This window comes from Macaca nemestrina, chromosome 10 (genome assembly GCF_043159975.1).
Source record: "Macaca nemestrina isolate mMacNem1 chromosome 10, mMacNem.hap1, whole genome shotgun sequence".
Lineage (NCBI taxonomy): Eukaryota > Metazoa > Chordata > Mammalia > Primates > Cercopithecidae > Macaca > Macaca nemestrina.
Genome location: NC_092134.1, coordinates 80427028 through 80443234, shown reverse-complemented (window position 1 = coordinate 80443234; position 16207 = coordinate 80427028). Strand labels below are relative to the sequence as shown.

Here is a 16207-nt window from a genome sequence, read left to right as displayed (position 1 = left end):
ACTACATTTCTTTATACAGATTTCTAGTATTTAGGTTCCTCTGATACTGAAATGCACATGTGTGTGTAAAATATAGTTTATAACAAACATTGCAACGAATGTCTTTGTACATGTATCTTTATCACACATCCAGTTATTTCCTCAGGATGAATTTCAAGAAATTAAATTGTTGGCCAAGAAGGGTATACATGACTTCAAAGCTTTTCATGCATAGTTCTAATACAACTTTCAGTATTTATACTAATTTATTGATTTACTTATTTATTTTGAGAAGAAATCTCACTCTGTTGCCCAGGCTGGAGTGCCTTTGGCACAATCTTGGATCAATGCAACCTCTGCCTCCCTGGCTCAAGTGATCCTTCCACCTCGTCCTCCCAAGTAGCTGGGACCACAGGCCTGTACCACCATGCCCGGCTGATTTTTTGTATTTTTGATAGAGTTGTGGTTTCGCCAGGTTGCCCAGGCTGGTCTCAAACCCCTGAGCTCAGACGATCCTCCAGCCTCAGCCTCCCAAAGTGTATTTGTACTGTTTAAAATTATGATCAGCAGTGCAGAAATTGATTAAAGCTCCTAAACTTCAATAGAAAATTATGTCCTGTTAGTCATATGTTGCATATATTGTTTCTCATTTTGTTTGCCTCTTAAATAAAGTAGTCTTTGTGGCTGGTTGTTATGGCTCAGGCCTGTAATCCCAGCACTTTGGGAGGCCAAGGCTGGAGGATTGCTTAAGCCCAGCAGTCCAAGACCAGTCTGGGCAGCATAGAGAGACTCTCTCCAAAAAAAAAAAAAAAATTTTTTTTTTGTTTTTTGAGACGTAGTCTCACTCTGTCGCCAGGCTGGAGTGCAGTGGTGTGATCTCAGCGCAGCCTCCGCCTCCCGTGTTCACAAATTCTCCTGTCTCAGCCTCCCAAGTAGCCGGGACTACAGGTGCGCGTCACCACGCCCAGCTAATTTTTGTATTTTTAGCAGAAACGGGGTTTCACCATGTTGGCCAGGATGGTCTCAATCTCTTGACCTCGTGATCCGCCCACCTTAGCCTCCCAAAGTGCTGGGATTACAGGCGTGAGCCACCACGCCCGGCTAAAAAAATTTTTTTAATTAAAAAATATGTGGTCTTTGGGATCACACATGGAAGATTCCAACTGTGTTGTTTTAGTGTCTTGTGCTTACTTTGGTTTTTTTGTTTGTTTGTTTTGTTTTTTGTTTTTGCATATAAACCTTTTCTCCTTCTGGAAATTCATTATAGAATATTTAGGGATTTTCTTTATTTCCAACCCACCTTTCCCAGATTATTAGCTGAGCAACATTTATTTCACCTGAGAAACTTTTTGAAGAAATCAGATAGAAAATTTAAATAAACACAAATTCTTCCAAACTGGTCTGATAGCTTACCGTGTTTCTATTAATGGTGTCAGAGGAAAGGGGATGGTGTTACTTGTCTCTTTTCTCTAGAGTATCGAGATCGTTATGATTCAGACCGGTATCGGGATGGGTATCGGGATGGCCCACGCCGGGATATGGATCGATATGGTGGCCGGGATCGCTATGATGACCGAGGCAGCAGAGACTATGATAGAGGTAATTGTAAAATGTTTATGTTGAATTGTTCTTTCAGTAACTTTTTTGCTTCTTTTTCTCTCTCTGCTGTGATGATTATAATTTGGGATATGTTTACAGGCTATGATTCCCGGATAGGCAGTGGCAGAAGAGCATTTGGCAGTGGGTATCGCAGGGATGATGACTACAGAGGAGGCGGGGACCGCTATGAAGACCGATACGACAGACGGGATGATCGGTCGTGGAGCTCCAGAGATGATTACTCTCGGGATGATTATAGGCGCGATGACAGAGGTAATAGTTTTTTTTTTACTTACATGGAGCAGAAACTGGGAAAACTACAGAAAATTTGTGATTATGTTACAAACCACTGAGTTGGGCACAGATATAATTTGCACATTGTACAGGAAGCAGCAAAGCATAGTAGAAAGAGCATTGGCTGGCCAGGCACAGTGGCTCACGCCTGTAATCCCAGCAATTTGGGAGGCCGACACGGGCGCATCACGAGGTCAGGAGATAGAGAGCATCCTGGCTAATGGTGAAACCCCGTCTCTACTAAAAATAGAAAAAGTTAGCCAGGCGTGGTGGCAGGCGCTTGTAGTCCCAGCTACTCGGTAGGCTGAGGCAGGAGAATGGCGTGAACCCGGGAGGCGGAGCTTGCAGTGAGCGGAGATCGCGCCACTGCACTCCAGCCTGGATGACAGAGTGAGACTCTGTCTCAAAAAAAAAAAAAAAAGCATTGGCTAAGGATGACATCAGTGGAAATACAGCAGTCGAATTCCTTTCATCTCATATGCCTTCACAGATAGATTTTTTCAGTTAAAATTTATTGAATAAACAGTAAAAATGGAAAAAAAAAATTGCCAGATACTGTTATGTTGTGATCTCAGTAAATTGCACTTAAAGCAGATGGTTTTAGCTACATTTTTCAAGTGAGGGAAATGAAACTCAGATTAAACGTAGTCCTGTAGCGCATCATTGGTACTGTGGGGTTGAAAACTAAGCATTAAGGGTAGGTGCAGTGACTCACACTTGTAATCTCAGCGTTTTGGGAGGCCAAGATGGGCAGATCATTTGAGGTCAAGAGTTCGAGAACAGCCTGGCCAACATGGTGAAACCCCGTTTCTACTAAAAATACAAAAATTAGGTGGCCGGAGCGGCACACACCTATCATCCCAGCTACTCGGGAGGCTGAGGCAGGAGAATTTTTTTTTTTTTTTTTTTTTTTTTTGAGACGGAGTCTCGCTCTGTCGCCCAGGCTGGAGTGCAGTGGCCGGGTCTCAGCTCACTGCAAGCTCCGCCTCCCGGGTTCACGCCATTCTCCTGCCTCAGCCTCCGGAGTAGCTGGGACTACAGGCGCCCGCCACCTCACCCGGCTAGTTTTTTGTATTTTTAGTAGAGACGGGGTTTCACCATGTTAGCCAGGATGGTCTCGATCTCCTGACCTTGTGATCCGCCCGTCTTGGCCTCCCAAAGTGCTGGGATTACAGGCTTGAGCCACCGCGCCCGGCCGAGGCAGGAGAATTGCTTGAGCCCAGAGGCGGAGGTTGCAGTGAGCTGAGATCGCACCACTGCACTCCAGCCTGGGCGACAGAGTGAGACTGTCTCCAAAAAAAAAACATTGCTGATTTCAGTACCATTATACCATAATAATTGATGTTCATTAATTATAAAGGTGAGATTTTGGTACACCTATTCTAAAATCATGCCCTAATATTATAAGATATAAAATGTAAACTGTTACAAATCTAACTGGTTAGAAAATACTAATAAATGGCCACCATTTGTGTTCTAACTTCAGTGATGTCATATAAAAGGTTATGGCATATGTCCCAGAATTTTTTCTTTTTTTTTTTTTTTTTTTATTGAGACAGAGTCTCGCTCTGTTTGTTGCCAGGCTGGAGTGCAGTGGCACGATCTCAGCTCACTGCAACCTCTGCCTCCTAGGTTCAACCAGTTCTCTTGCCTCAGCCCCCCGAGTAGCTGGGACTACAGGCGCACAGAGTTTCACCATCACTAGTAGAGATGGGGTTTCACCATGTTGGCCAGGATGGTCTCGATCTCTTGACCTCGTGATCCGCCTGCCTTGGCCTCCCCAAAGTGCTGGGATTACAGGTGTGCGCCACCACGCCTGGCCAAAAAAACTACATTCTTAAAAGCTATTTCCTCAAGCAAGAAGCCTAAAAATAATAACTAACATTTATTAACTACTCTTCCATCTGTGAGCTGAGTGCTTGTACAAGTATTGTTTAATTCTGACTTCTGTGTGGTATAGGTAAAATTACAAGTTAGAAAAGTGGAGGCTTAGATGTGGGCTTCATGTTCTCCTTGACTTCTGATCTTTTCCTGTCTCACACTGTCCCTTACCTCCCCACCAGAAGCTGCATACCTGATTTTTTTTCTTTTTCTCTTCTTGCTCTTACCCCCAATTCCCTCTAAGATCTGCTGTCTTGTCTCTAGTCGCTGCTGCTACCTTTGTTGAAGCCTCATTGCTGCACCCACATTACTGGCCATTGCCTCCTAACAGAGTTCCCTTCCTTGCTCCATTCTTCACATTGGCCCCAGTTGTCAGTTGTCTTTCTGGCATAAGATCTAATTACCCTATTCTCCTCTGTTGAGACCTTTCTAGTTTCCCCAGGACCTGGAAGATAGCCCTTTCTCTATACCTCTGACATACACGGGCCTTCACTGTTTGCCCACCATTTACTTTTTTTTTTTCTTCTTGAGACAGGATCTCATTCTGTTGCCTAGGCTAAAAGTGCAGTGACATAATCATGGCTAACTGTAGCCTCAGCCTCCTGAGCTCAAGTGATCCTCCTACCTTATCCTCCCCAGTAACTGGGACTATAGGTGCATGCCATATGCCTGGCTAATTTTGATATTTTTTATAGAGATGGGGTTTCTCCATGTTGCCAAGGCTGGTTTTAAACTTCCAAGTTCAAGTGATCCACTTGCCCTCGGCCTCCCAAAGTGCTGGGGTTACAGGCGTGAGCCACTGTGCCAAGCTGTATTATTTTATTAATATCTTAAATATCTGAAGTGAGCTACTTTTTCTGAGCCCCCATTTTATCTTATAAAAGTGACAGGGCTATAATACAGATGTAAAATACGTCTAGGAACATATATAAACTGTCGACTTTAAGCCCTCATAGAAAATTGAGATCTTGTTAAACAGTACCCTCTATCTACAGGTACTACGTGCATACGTAGTAAAAGTATAAAGTCAAGTGTGGGCATGATAAAGTCACCATCTAGTGGTTATTTAGAGGACAGAGTGCAGCTGGTCATGTCATCAGGAGGTTTTACCTCTTTGTTAAGGTTACATTACTTAAGTCAGGTGATTGTATAGATAGGCTTTCTTTGTATCTTTGGTATATCCAAAATATTTAGGACAAACAATGATTTTTAGTAATTTAACTTCCTTGAAACACTTAGGTTTCTCTTTAAAGTATTCTGACAACTTGAATCAAGGAAGAAATCAGACCGGCCGGGCGCGGTGGCTCAAGCCTGTAATCCCAGCACTTTGGGAGGCCGAGACGGGTGGATCACGAGGTCAGGAGATCGAGACCATCCTGGTGAACACAGTGAAACCCCGTCTCTACTAAAACTACAAAAAACTAGCCGGGCGAGGTGGCGGGCGCCTGTAGTCCCAGCTACTCGGGAGGCTGAGGCAGGAGAATGGCGTGAACCCGGGAGGCGGAGCTGGCAGTGAGCTGCTGAGATCAGGCCACTGCACTCCAGCCTGGGCGACAGAGCGAGACTCCGTCTCAAAAAAAAAAAAAAAAAAAAAAAAGGAAGAAATCAGGCTGCCTTAAGAGTTTATTTGTTCAATGTTACATGCTTTGCCCCATGAACCACCTGCCAAATTTATATTATACACAGAGACAAGGGTATAAGATTTAGAGTCTTCCTGGCTGGGCGTGGTGGCTCACACCTGTAACAGCACTTTGGGAAGCCGAGGCAAGCGGATCACTTGAGGTCAGGAGTTCAAGACCAGCCTGGCCAACTTGGTGAAACCCCATCTCTACTAAACGTACAAAATTTAGCTGGGCATGGTGCCATGTGCCTGTACTCCCAGCTACTCTGGTGGCTGACGCAGGGAAATTAGGGAGGCAGAGGTTGCAGTGAGTTGAGATCACACCCCTGTGCTCCAGCCTGGGTGACAGAGCGAGACTGTCTCAAAAAAAAATAAAAAAAGAACTAGAGTCTTCCGTATCATATTGTATTAGTTCTTAACGCACAGATTTCAGAGCAAGATACTTTCATCCAGTAGTTTAATGATGGTCAAAACTTTTTCCCATATAAAGGAAATCTTAATAGATTATTAATTTATCACTTTTGTGTGTGTGTGTGTGTGTGTGTGTGTGTGTGTGTGTGTGTGTGGAGAACGGGATCTCACTATATTACCCAGGCAGGTCTCGAACTCCTGGGCTCAAGCTATCCTCCCGCCTCTGCCTCCCTGAGAGCTGGGATTACAGGCATGAGCCACCGCGCCTGGCTTTCGCTTTTTTTTTTTTTTTTTTTAATTTATCACTTTAATGTTTACCATTTTTAGTCTTTCCTGTGGTCTTGAACTACATCATGGATGTGGTACAAGAGTAATTGAAGTTGATTGGTTTTTTGTTTGTTTGTTTTGTTTTTTGAGATGGAGTTTGGCTTTTGTTGCCCATTCTAGAGTGCAGTGGCACCAATCTCGGCTCACTGCAACCTCCGCCTCCTGGGTTCAGGCGATTCTCTTGCCTCAGCCTCCCGAGTAGCTGGGATTACAGGCATGTGCCACCACTCCCGGCTAATTTTGTATTTTTAGTAGAGACTAGGTTTCTCCATATTGGTCAGGCTGGTTTCGAACTCCCAACCTCAGGTGATCTGCCCGCCTCGGCCTCCCAAAGTGCTGGGTTTACAGGCGTGAGCCATCACACCCAGCCAGAACTTGGTTATTTATGCCACCTATTTTTATTTTTATTTATTTATTTATTTTAGGCAGAGTTTTGCTTTTGTTGCCCAGCCTGGAGGGCTGGAGTGCAGGGTTGCAATCTTAGATCACCACAAACTCTGCCTCCCAGGTTCAAGTGATTCTCCTGCCTCAGCCTCCTGAGTAGCTGGGATTACAGGCACGCGCCACCATGCCAGGCTAATTTTTTATTTTTAGTAGAGATGGGGTTTCTCCATGTTGGTCAGGTTGGTCTCGAACTCCCAACCCTGGGTGATCTGTCCGCCTCAGCCTCCCAAAGTGTCGGGATTACAGGTGTGAGCCACCACACCCGGCCTAAGCTACCTTTTTTTTTTTTTTTTTTTTTGAGACAGAGTCTCGCTCTATCGACCAGGCTGGAGTGCAGTGGTGCAATCTCAGCTCACTGCAAACTCTGCCTCCTGGGTTCACGCCATTCTCCTGCCTCAGCCTCCTGAGTAGCTGGGACTACAGGTGCCTGCCACCACGCCCAGCTAATTTTTTGTATTTTTAGTAGAGACAGGGTTTCACCTTGTTAGCCAGGATGGTCTCGATCTCCTGACCTCGTGATCCACTCGCCTCAGCCTCCCAAAGTGCTGGGATTACAGGCGTGAGCCACCGCGCCCGGCCTAAGCTACCTATTGTCTAATGATGTCCTATTTGACTTCTGCGGATTGGTTAGGCCACTAACTTGAATCTCATATAGCATTTCGTAGGAGTTATATCTGGGAATCTGGCTTTCAGCCATCAGCTTCTGACAATTTGGAAAACTATTACTTAAAGTTTCATTTAACTTAGGTCCCCCTCAAAGACCCAAACTGAATCTAAAGCCTCGGAGTACTCCTAAGGAAGATGATTCCTCTGCTAGTACCTCCCAGTCCAGTCGAGCTGCTTCTATCTTTGGAGGGGCAAAGCCTGTTGACACAGCTGCTAGAGAAAGAGAAGTAGAAGAACGGCTACAGAAGGAACAAGAGAAGTTGCAGCGTCAGCTGGATGAGCCAAAACTAGAACGACGGCCTCGGGAGAGGTAGGTTGTCTTCTTGATGGATATCCCATCTAGGAATCCAGTGGTTCTTAATGGGGGCATTACATCCCCAGGGGCATTTGGGAAATTTGTGTCATTATCATATCACTGGTTGTCACTGATGAGCATTTAGTGGGCTGTGGCTGGGGGTGTTAGTATGCAGTGTTAGGGACAGTGTTACACAATGAAGAGTTGTTTCCTGTCCATCACAAAAGTGTTACTGTTAAAAGCTGGTATGGCATCTAAAAGGCTAGAGACCTCCTATAATAAGTAATTGCCCTGAAAAACTAGGCTTGGTAGTGAGTGGCTTGTAGAACCGTGTTAAAGAAGGGCAGTATTGTAGATTATGTAGGATAGTGTTCTTAACCGTATTAGTTGATTCTTGCTGAAGTAATTAGGGCCAAAGTGTGTCTTAATGTCTGTAGCTTTCAAATAGTTTGAGGGAAAGATAAATTTATATGCACATACACCTATAGATGAAGCAAGTGTGGTAGAATATTAATAAATGATGGTTCTTGAGGGGTCAGCATGGGTCTAAGGTGGCCTTCATTGAGCCAGGCATAATGTGTGTTTTGTGAAATCTTTCGTACAGACACCCAAGCTGGCGAAGTGAAGAAACTCAGGAACGGGAACGGTCGAGGACAGGAAGTGAGTCATCACAGACTGGGACCTCCGCCACATCTGGCAGAAGTAAGTCAGACCAGGGTGGGTATTGTGTTATTGCCGTTTTCCATAAACTATCCATAACCAAATTATGCAGAGACTTTGCAGTATTTAAATTCAGTCATGAACTCTTTATATGAGTTGCATGGGCCGACTGGAGTTTCATGTCTTCTGCTCCAAAGAATTTGAGGAATGGGTACCAGAGTAGACCTAGATGATCTGCTTAATAATCTACCACTGAAGCGGATACTTGACTGTTAGGCTTGTCTCTTCATTTTATGTCCTTTTTTTTTTTTTTTTTGGTGTATTTTCATTTTATGTTGTGACATCTTAGAATGTTGTCTATTCAGAACAGTCAAAGGCTTGGAGTTTCATATGAGCTGTCCCAAGACCAACCTTTTTTGATGTTATCACCAGAGCAGTGTTCTCAAGCAGTGTTACCACTGGTTGATCAAGCACTTTTAGTGTTTTAGAAACCTCAGTGGTTCAATTATAATACCTCCTTCCCTTACCATGATGTGGTTTTTTTGTTTTGTTTTGAGATAGGGTCTTACTCTGTCACACAGGCTGGAGTGCAGTGGCATTATGATGGCTCACTGCAGCCTCACCTCCTGGACTCAAGTGATCCTCCCACCTCAGCCTCCCTAGTGGCTGGGACTGTAGGCATGCACCACTACACCGGCTAAATTTTATTTATTTATTTATATATTTATTTTTGAGATGGAATCTTGCTCTGTCTCCCAGGGTGGAGTGCAGTGGCACGATCTCGGCTCACTGCAAGCTCTGCCTCCCGGATTCATGCCATTCTCCTGCCTCAGCCTCCCAAGTAGCTGGAACTACAGGCGCCCGCCACCACGTACAGCTAATTTTTTGTGTTTTTAGTAGAGACGGAGTTTCACCGTGTTAGCCAGGATGGTCTCGATCTCCTGACCTCATGATCTGCCCGCGTCGGCCTCCCAAAGTGCTGGGATTACAGGCATGAGTCACCGCGCCCGGCCTATACCCAGTTAAATTTTTGTAGAGATGGTTTCCCCATGTTGCCCAGGCTGCTCTCAGCCTCATAAAGTGCCAGCCACTACGATGTTTTTTAAGGTCTTTTCTCCCACCTCTAAATTGATTTGTACTTGCATTTCTTTTATTTATTTGTTTGTTTGTTTATTGAGACGGAGTTTTGCTCTGTCACCAGGCTGGAATGCAGTGGCACAATTTTGGCTCACTGCAACTTCTGACTCCCTGGTTCAAGCAGTTCTCCTGTCTCAGCCTCCTGAGTAGCTGGGATTACAGGTGAGCGCCACCATGCTCAGCTAATTTTTTGTATTTTTAGTAAAGGTGGGGTTTCGCCATGTTGGCCAGGATTGTCTCCATCTCTTGGCCTCATGCTCTGCCCTCCCTGGCCTCCCAAAGTGCTGGGATTACAGGCATGAGCCACCGCTCCCGGCCTAGTTTTTTATTTTTAAGACAGGGTCTCATTCTCACCCAGGCTGGAGTGCAGTGGTGCGATCATAGCTCACTGCAGCCTTCAACTCCTGGCCTCAAGCAATCCTCTTGCCCCAGTATCCCAAGTAGCTGTGAACGATGGGTACATGCAACCATATCTGGCTAAATTAAAAATTTTTTTTTAGAGATGGGGGTCTGACTACACTCCCCAGGCTGGTCTCAAACTCCTGGCTTCAAGCAGTCCTGCCTCAGCCTCCCAAAGGAGGGTCCTTGTTTTGAGAAGACACGTATTACCTTTTTTAAAAAAAACACATATGTAGGTTGTTGTTTTGTTTTTTGAGATGGGGTCTCACTCTTGTCAGCCAGGCTGGAGTGCAGCAATACGATCACAGCTCACCTCATCATCCCTAGTAGCTGGGACTACAGGCACATGCCACACTCAGCTAATTTTTCTATTTTGTGTAGAGCTGGGGTTTCACCATGTTGTCCAGGCTGGTCTGAAACTCCTAGGCTGAAACGATTCCCCCCACCCCCACAGCCTCCCAGTGTCCTAAGATTACAGGCGTGAGCCACTGCACCCAGCCAGTAGGCTGTTTTTCATAAATGTGATTGCATCATAGTCCATGTGTGTTGAGTTTTAAGTTGAAGTTGAGCAGTGGTTACTACAGTTTGGGATTTCATCATAGGTCCTCTTCACATATGTACATTCTCCAGGTCAAGACACTTTAACATTGAGAATGCAGAAAGGCTGTCAAGGATACTCATTCCTAAAAAGGTCAGATGGCTGGGTGTCCCTTAAGTTGTATACGTGGTCATTATTTTTCCTATTTCTCTGTGCATCAGTAAGACATTGTTCTGGAAATACTTGTAAACCACTGGTTTAGGGATAAATCCATCTTTGGGAGCCAAAACTTGGATGTGTACCATTTTCCACACTATTGAGATCCTGGTAGATGCATGAGCATCTGCAGCCTGATAATTTGATCTTTTCACTCTGGCTTCACAGATCCACGAAGGAGAGAGAGTGAGAAGTCTCTAGAAAATGAAACACTCAATAAGGAGGAAGATTGTCACTCTCCAACTTCTAAACCTCCCAAACCTGATCAGCCCCTAAAGGTAATGCCAGCCCCTCCACCAAAGGAGAATGCTTGGGTGAAGCGAAGTTCTAACCCTCCAGCTCGATCTCAGAGCTCAGACACAGAGCAGCAATCCCCTACAAGGTGAGTCAGCTTGGAAACAGTAGTTGGTTAGCTGTGCAGATTCTAAAATACTGTGATGTAATGACAGAAGATGCCCTACAGGATGCCAGCATTGTATAGCACCTTACAAGTTATGCTGGCTTTAGTCTCTTAGTGTGCTGGAATTGGCTCATAAGACCTAGTTCCATTTTCTGGAGTTTTGATAGCCAGTTGACATCACTTTGGTAGCTTGAAATCAGCTATGATGGGAGTACTAGTGCCACATAAATCTGCAAATATAAGTCAGAGGCTTGAGCCCGGGAGGTGGAGGTTGCAGTGAGCCAAGATGTGCCATTGCACTCCAGCTTGGGCAACAGAGTTAAGACTCCAAAAGAAAAGAAAATAGCAATACTAATCTTGCATGATGTGATGATTAGAAAGCATATGGCATTTAGTATTCAAATTACTGCTTTCATTGCTTGCTTTCCCATATTTTAATGTTCCATAACATTGAGTATGATTTTGTTTTCTGTAAAGCTTACCTACTGCATTTGGAAGATGATTATAAGTTTCTTGGCTGTTTTCTCCCTGAAACAACTGATGAATGTGATTACCTGTTTTCCTTCTAGTGGTGGGGGAAAAGTAGCTCCAGCTCAACCATCTGAGGAAGGACCAGCAAGGAAAGGTGAGCTCATAGTATGGGAAATAGGTTTTTCACCTAGAAGCCTAAATAAAAAGGCCTCCAAAATTAGATTTTGAAGAGCATGTGTCTTGCACCTGATACTGTGTTAAGAGTTCTTGGGTTGGCCGGGTGCGGTGGCTCAAGCCTGTAATCCCAGCACTTTGGGAGGCCGAGGCGGGCGGATCACAAGGTCAGGAGATCGAGACCACAGTGAAACCCCGTCTCTACTAAAAATACAAAAAATTAGCCGGGCGCGGTGGCGGGCGCCTGTAGTCCTAGCTACTCAGGAGGCTGAGGCAGGAGAATGGCGTGAACCCAGGAGGCGGAGCTTGCAGTGAGCCGAGATCGCGCCACTGCACTCCAGCCTGGGCAACAGCGTGAGACTCCGTCTCAAAAAAAAAAAAAAAAAAAGAGTTCTTGGGTTGGGCCGGGCGCGGTGGTTCAAGCCTGTGATCCCAGCACTTTGGGAGGCCAAGACGGGCGGATCACGAGGTCAGGAGATCGAGACCATCCTGGCTAACACAGTGAAACCCCGTCTCTACTAAAAATACAAGAAAATTAGCCGGGCGAGGTGGCGGGCGCCTGTAGTCCCAGCTACTCCGGAGGCTGAGGCAGGAGAATGGCCTGAACCCGGGGCGGTGGAGCTTGCAGTGAGCCGAGATCGCGCCACTGCACTCCAGCCTGGGGCACAGAGCAAGACTCCGTCTCAAAAAAAAAAAAAAAAGAGTTCTTGGGTTGGCCGGGCATGGTGGCTCACACCTGTAATCGCAGCACTTTGGGAGGCCGAGGAGGGCAGATCAGAGGTCAGGAGTTCGAGACCAGCCTGGCCAACATGGCGAAACCCCGTCTCTACTAAAAATACAAAAAAAGTAGCCAGGTGTGGTGGCATATGCCTGTAATCCCAGCTACTGGGGAGAGGCTGAGGCAGGAGAATTGCTTGAACCCGGGAGACAGAGGTTGCAGTGAGCTGAGATGGCCCCACTGCACTCCAGCCTGGGCGACAGAGCAAGACTCCATCTCAAAAAATAAAAAAAAATAAAAGAATTATTGGGTTATCTACCTTTTCTTGCCAGTAGAGGGAGGAATGGCCTCTTTGGAGAAAGTATGAAACCCTGCCCTTTCCTGGTAGAACATTTCTTTGACAGGAGGAGAAAAAAATCCGGAAGGAAATTAACACTTTCTTTTTTTTTTTTTTTTTTTTTTTTTTGAGACGGAGTCTTTGCTCTGTCACCCAGGCTGGGGTGCAGTGGCGCGAACTCGGCTCACTACAAGCTCCGCCTCCTGGGTTTACGCCATTCTCCAACCTCAGCCTCCCGAGTAGCTGGGACTACAGGCGCCCGCCACCTCGCCCGGCTAGTTTTTTTTGTACTTTTTAGTAGAGACGGGGTTTCACCGTGTTAGCCAGGATGGTCTCGATCTCCTGACCTTGTGATCCGCCCGTCTCGGCCTCCCAAAGTGCTGGGATTACAGGCGTGAGCCACCGCGCCCGGCCCGAAATTAACACTTTCAATCCAGATTAGAAATGTTACCATCAGCAAGGCCAAGGTCACTACAGAGCGTCATAGTCTTTATTTCCAGCTTGCTTTTCATGATGGCACATCCCTACATGGAACTTTTTAGTGGATTTTGTTTGGTTTTTGTATTTTTGTGTGCTATAGAGGATGTGGAAAGAAGGCTTCAGGAAGGAAGTCTGGGTTGGCATGAGGTTAGTTTCCCTCAGTACATGTGGGCACAGTTTTCTTCAGCTTAAGGGAAATCTTAGGAGAAGGACATTGATAATTTTACTTGCCTTTAATTTGTTTACATGACTGCTCAAACAGATGAAAATAAAGTAGATGGGATGAATGTCCCAAAAGGCCAAACTGGGACCTCTAGCCGTGGACCAGGAGACGGAGGGAACAAAGACCACTGGAAGGAGTCAGATAGGTATGCTTGTTCTCTTTCTCATTATCATCTTTCCTCTGATCCACATGTTTGTGTAATTAAGAAATTAAGTTCTTGGTTCTCAAAGCACTGTCAGATCTCTCATTGTGAGCAAACTAAAGTCAGCCAACATGACAGTTAAGATTCTGAAAATCTAGAAGTAATACATCATCCAGACAACAAGGACTGTTGGCTAGAGGTGCCTGTTCAGTGCTTTGAAACTGCATGCATGCACATATTTGTATTAGGCGAGTCCTTTCCTAAAGATGTGGTTTTATGCTTACGTCTCTGCAGGAAAGATGGCAAAAAGGATCAAGACTCCAGATCTGCACCTGAGCCAAAGAAACCTGAGGAAAATCCAGCTTCGGTAAGTGTTGAAGGCTGCTCCCAATTTTTCGTAGAATACTTTTTGCTGTTGGACTTCTTTCCATTTGGAATACAAAGTGTTTGGAAATAAGACATTGGTCTTTATCTGAAATAGCACAAGAAGTTTAGCTTTTTCCTGGTTTCTGCCTTCCTTTGTTCTCATCCCTTCTGCAAGGTGTAGAGGTGGTATGGGACTACAGTAAGATCACATGTGCCTCTGACCCTCTTCCCTAGCTCCTCTCCAGTGGACAATGTTCATGACTAAGCAAGTGGGTGTCATCTGACTGTCATCCCCCATTGCCAAAGGATCAGTATTCTGTGTCTTGGGTTTTGATGTGATAATTCAAGGCCTTCATTATCCTGTCACTCTCGTTGTGTTACAGAAGTTCAGTTCTGCAAGCAAGTATGCTGCTCTCTCTGTTGATGGTGAAGATGAAAACGAGGGAGAAGATTATGCCGAATAGACCTCTACATCCTGTGCTTTCTCCTAGTTTCTCTCCACCCTGGAACATTCGAGAGCAAATCAAAACCTCTATCCAGACAAGACAAAATAAAACTCACCATCTCCTGAAGACCTTTCTTACCTTTTTTTAAAAACAAAAAATGAAATTATTTTGCATGCTGCTGCAGCCTTTAAAGTATTAAAGTAACTGGAGAATCGCCAATATAGCCAGAGAGAAAGGGACTACAGCTTTTTAGAGGAAGAGTTGTGGTGTGTTATGTCACCACACAGTTGCCAGTGTGATTAGTGCCTAGGGGCCTCCATTTAGCAGAAATGGTAATGACAGTGATATAACGTCTGGAACCTGGTTGGGCAGTAGGGGAGGGAGGTAGAAGGAAAATTGTGAGATTTCTACCTTTTAGTTTTTATCCTATTGTGGCATATATGAATTCTCAAAACATTATCTGAATACATTTTCCACTCTTGGAAAGGTAGATTTAGCCTCAAGTTGTTTTAGTCTCCAGGAGGCTGCCAGCCCCTCCTCTTATTTAATTCTGAGTTTTGGGGGCCAGCCTAGGGGGAATTTTTTTTTTTAACCCCCCAGGGGGGTAGTTGGGAGTGAGACTATAGGCCATAAAGAATAGGACTGCATTGGACCAAAATAAATGGGAAAATCGTGGTTTGAAAAGAAGCTTTTGGGAAGTGATGAGTCATTTTGTACCAGGTAATGGGGAAAATTGTGTGACCTCCAGCAAACACATGAATGGTTATTTCCTGGAGCCGGAAGCACTTGGGGGTCGTGGTAATTCCCAGTGTTTTCTGTGTCCTAGTTTTACCCTTTCTAAACACTGTCCTTTTTGAAAGTTTGAATATATCCACATTCTGTTGAAACCTTGAAACTAAAAACTTAGACTCTTGTCGTCATCTTAAGTTCTTCGTGCTACTCTTAACCTCCCAAAAAGCAGTCTCTTAAGTCACATAGATGATGTCTTGGGCATTTTCTCTCTCAGCCATGGAGAGCTGTGAAAGGAAGAATCGCTGCTTTTCTCAAGCAAATCGGTTTCTTGATGTCTTTTGGTTCTCACTCCTTGCCTGCTCCTGATGCTTTGACCCCTTTTATAGATCAGAGTGCTCTAGAATAATGGATGGTCTTGGATGGTGGATAAATAGGGACAGGGACAGTTAAATTGGGAGCCTTTTTTACAACCTTGATGAGTTTTTCCCCCCACGTTTCCTTCTCCACTGAAATGCTACACCAATGCTTGTTGGATTCATGAGGTAGCCAGACCAATGTGTTGTTTTTCTTTATTATTTTTTTTTAAAGCTTCCCTTGAGAGAATAAATGGTAATGGAGAGAACTATTTAACAAGGTCCTGGTTTCTCTTGCAACACAGTAGCTAAACTTGCCTGCTTGTATGTGCATTTTTGTAGGGATCGGCTTGGTAGACAGTATTAGCAGAGAAACGACACCTTGATCTTGGTTTGCAAGCCCGTCTCCCATCAGTCCTAGATTAGGCCCTGTTCAGCCATGCAGGGGTGTTGGTTTATGCGTGCTGCAGCAGTGGGCATAATATAATTTACCCAGTTGACAAAGGTGTGTACCAAGTGAATTTAAATAATTGGTGTGGATTGGCCAGTAGCTAAGAAGTGGGCTTTTAAAGAGTGTTGAAGATTGAAAGGTTTTTTTTTTTTTTTTAAAAAAAGGAAAAACCATTGATTGTAGATAATGAAAAGCTAGGGTTTGCCCTCTTCATGTCTACTCTCCTTCCAAATAGTTATATCCAAAACTGTTTTTCCCTCTCCCCTGCCTTGTCCCTCCTATTAAAATAGAAATGGGGATTAATGTCCCACTCCTGAATACATGTAAAATTTGTACAAAAATATCTTCTATGAAAATGATTTGTAATCTGTAGACTTATTACCTGGGAGATGTCTTGATGTAAAATCCCATCCTTTGGGTTGTGGGTTTTTTGTTTTCTCCAAATAA

At 44.7% G+C, this 16207-nt stretch overlaps 1 protein-coding gene across 4 annotated transcripts in view; it reads left to right on the top strand.

The window, feature by feature from the left end:
• The window catches only part of LOC105474393 (eukaryotic translation initiation factor 4B), a 35401-nt gene extending 19717 nt beyond the window's left edge, over nucleotides 1–15684 (top strand). Inside the window, exons 7-15 of one of the 4 annotated variants that reach the window (XM_071071677.1) lie at nucleotides 1453–1578; nucleotides 1678–1851; nucleotides 7289–7532; nucleotides 8122–8234; nucleotides 10636–10849; nucleotides 11437–11492; nucleotides 13310–13415; nucleotides 13707–13779; nucleotides 14162–15684. In XM_071071677.1, coding sequence (XP_070927778.1) covers nucleotides 1453–1578; nucleotides 1678–1851; nucleotides 7289–7532; nucleotides 8122–8234; nucleotides 10636–10849; nucleotides 11437–11492; nucleotides 13310–13415; nucleotides 13707–13779; nucleotides 14162–14242 — 1187 coding nt within the window. In that variant the 3' untranslated portion in view covers nucleotides 14243–15684. The remainder of the gene's footprint in view (nucleotides 1–1452; nucleotides 1579–1677; nucleotides 1852–7288; nucleotides 7533–8121; nucleotides 8235–10635; nucleotides 10850–11436; nucleotides 11493–13309; nucleotides 13416–13706; nucleotides 13780–14161) is intronic. The other 3 variants (XM_071071679.1, XM_071071678.1, XM_071071680.1) reach the window with 3 other exon arrangements.
• The last annotated feature ends 523 nt before the right edge of the window (nucleotides 15685–16207 follow it).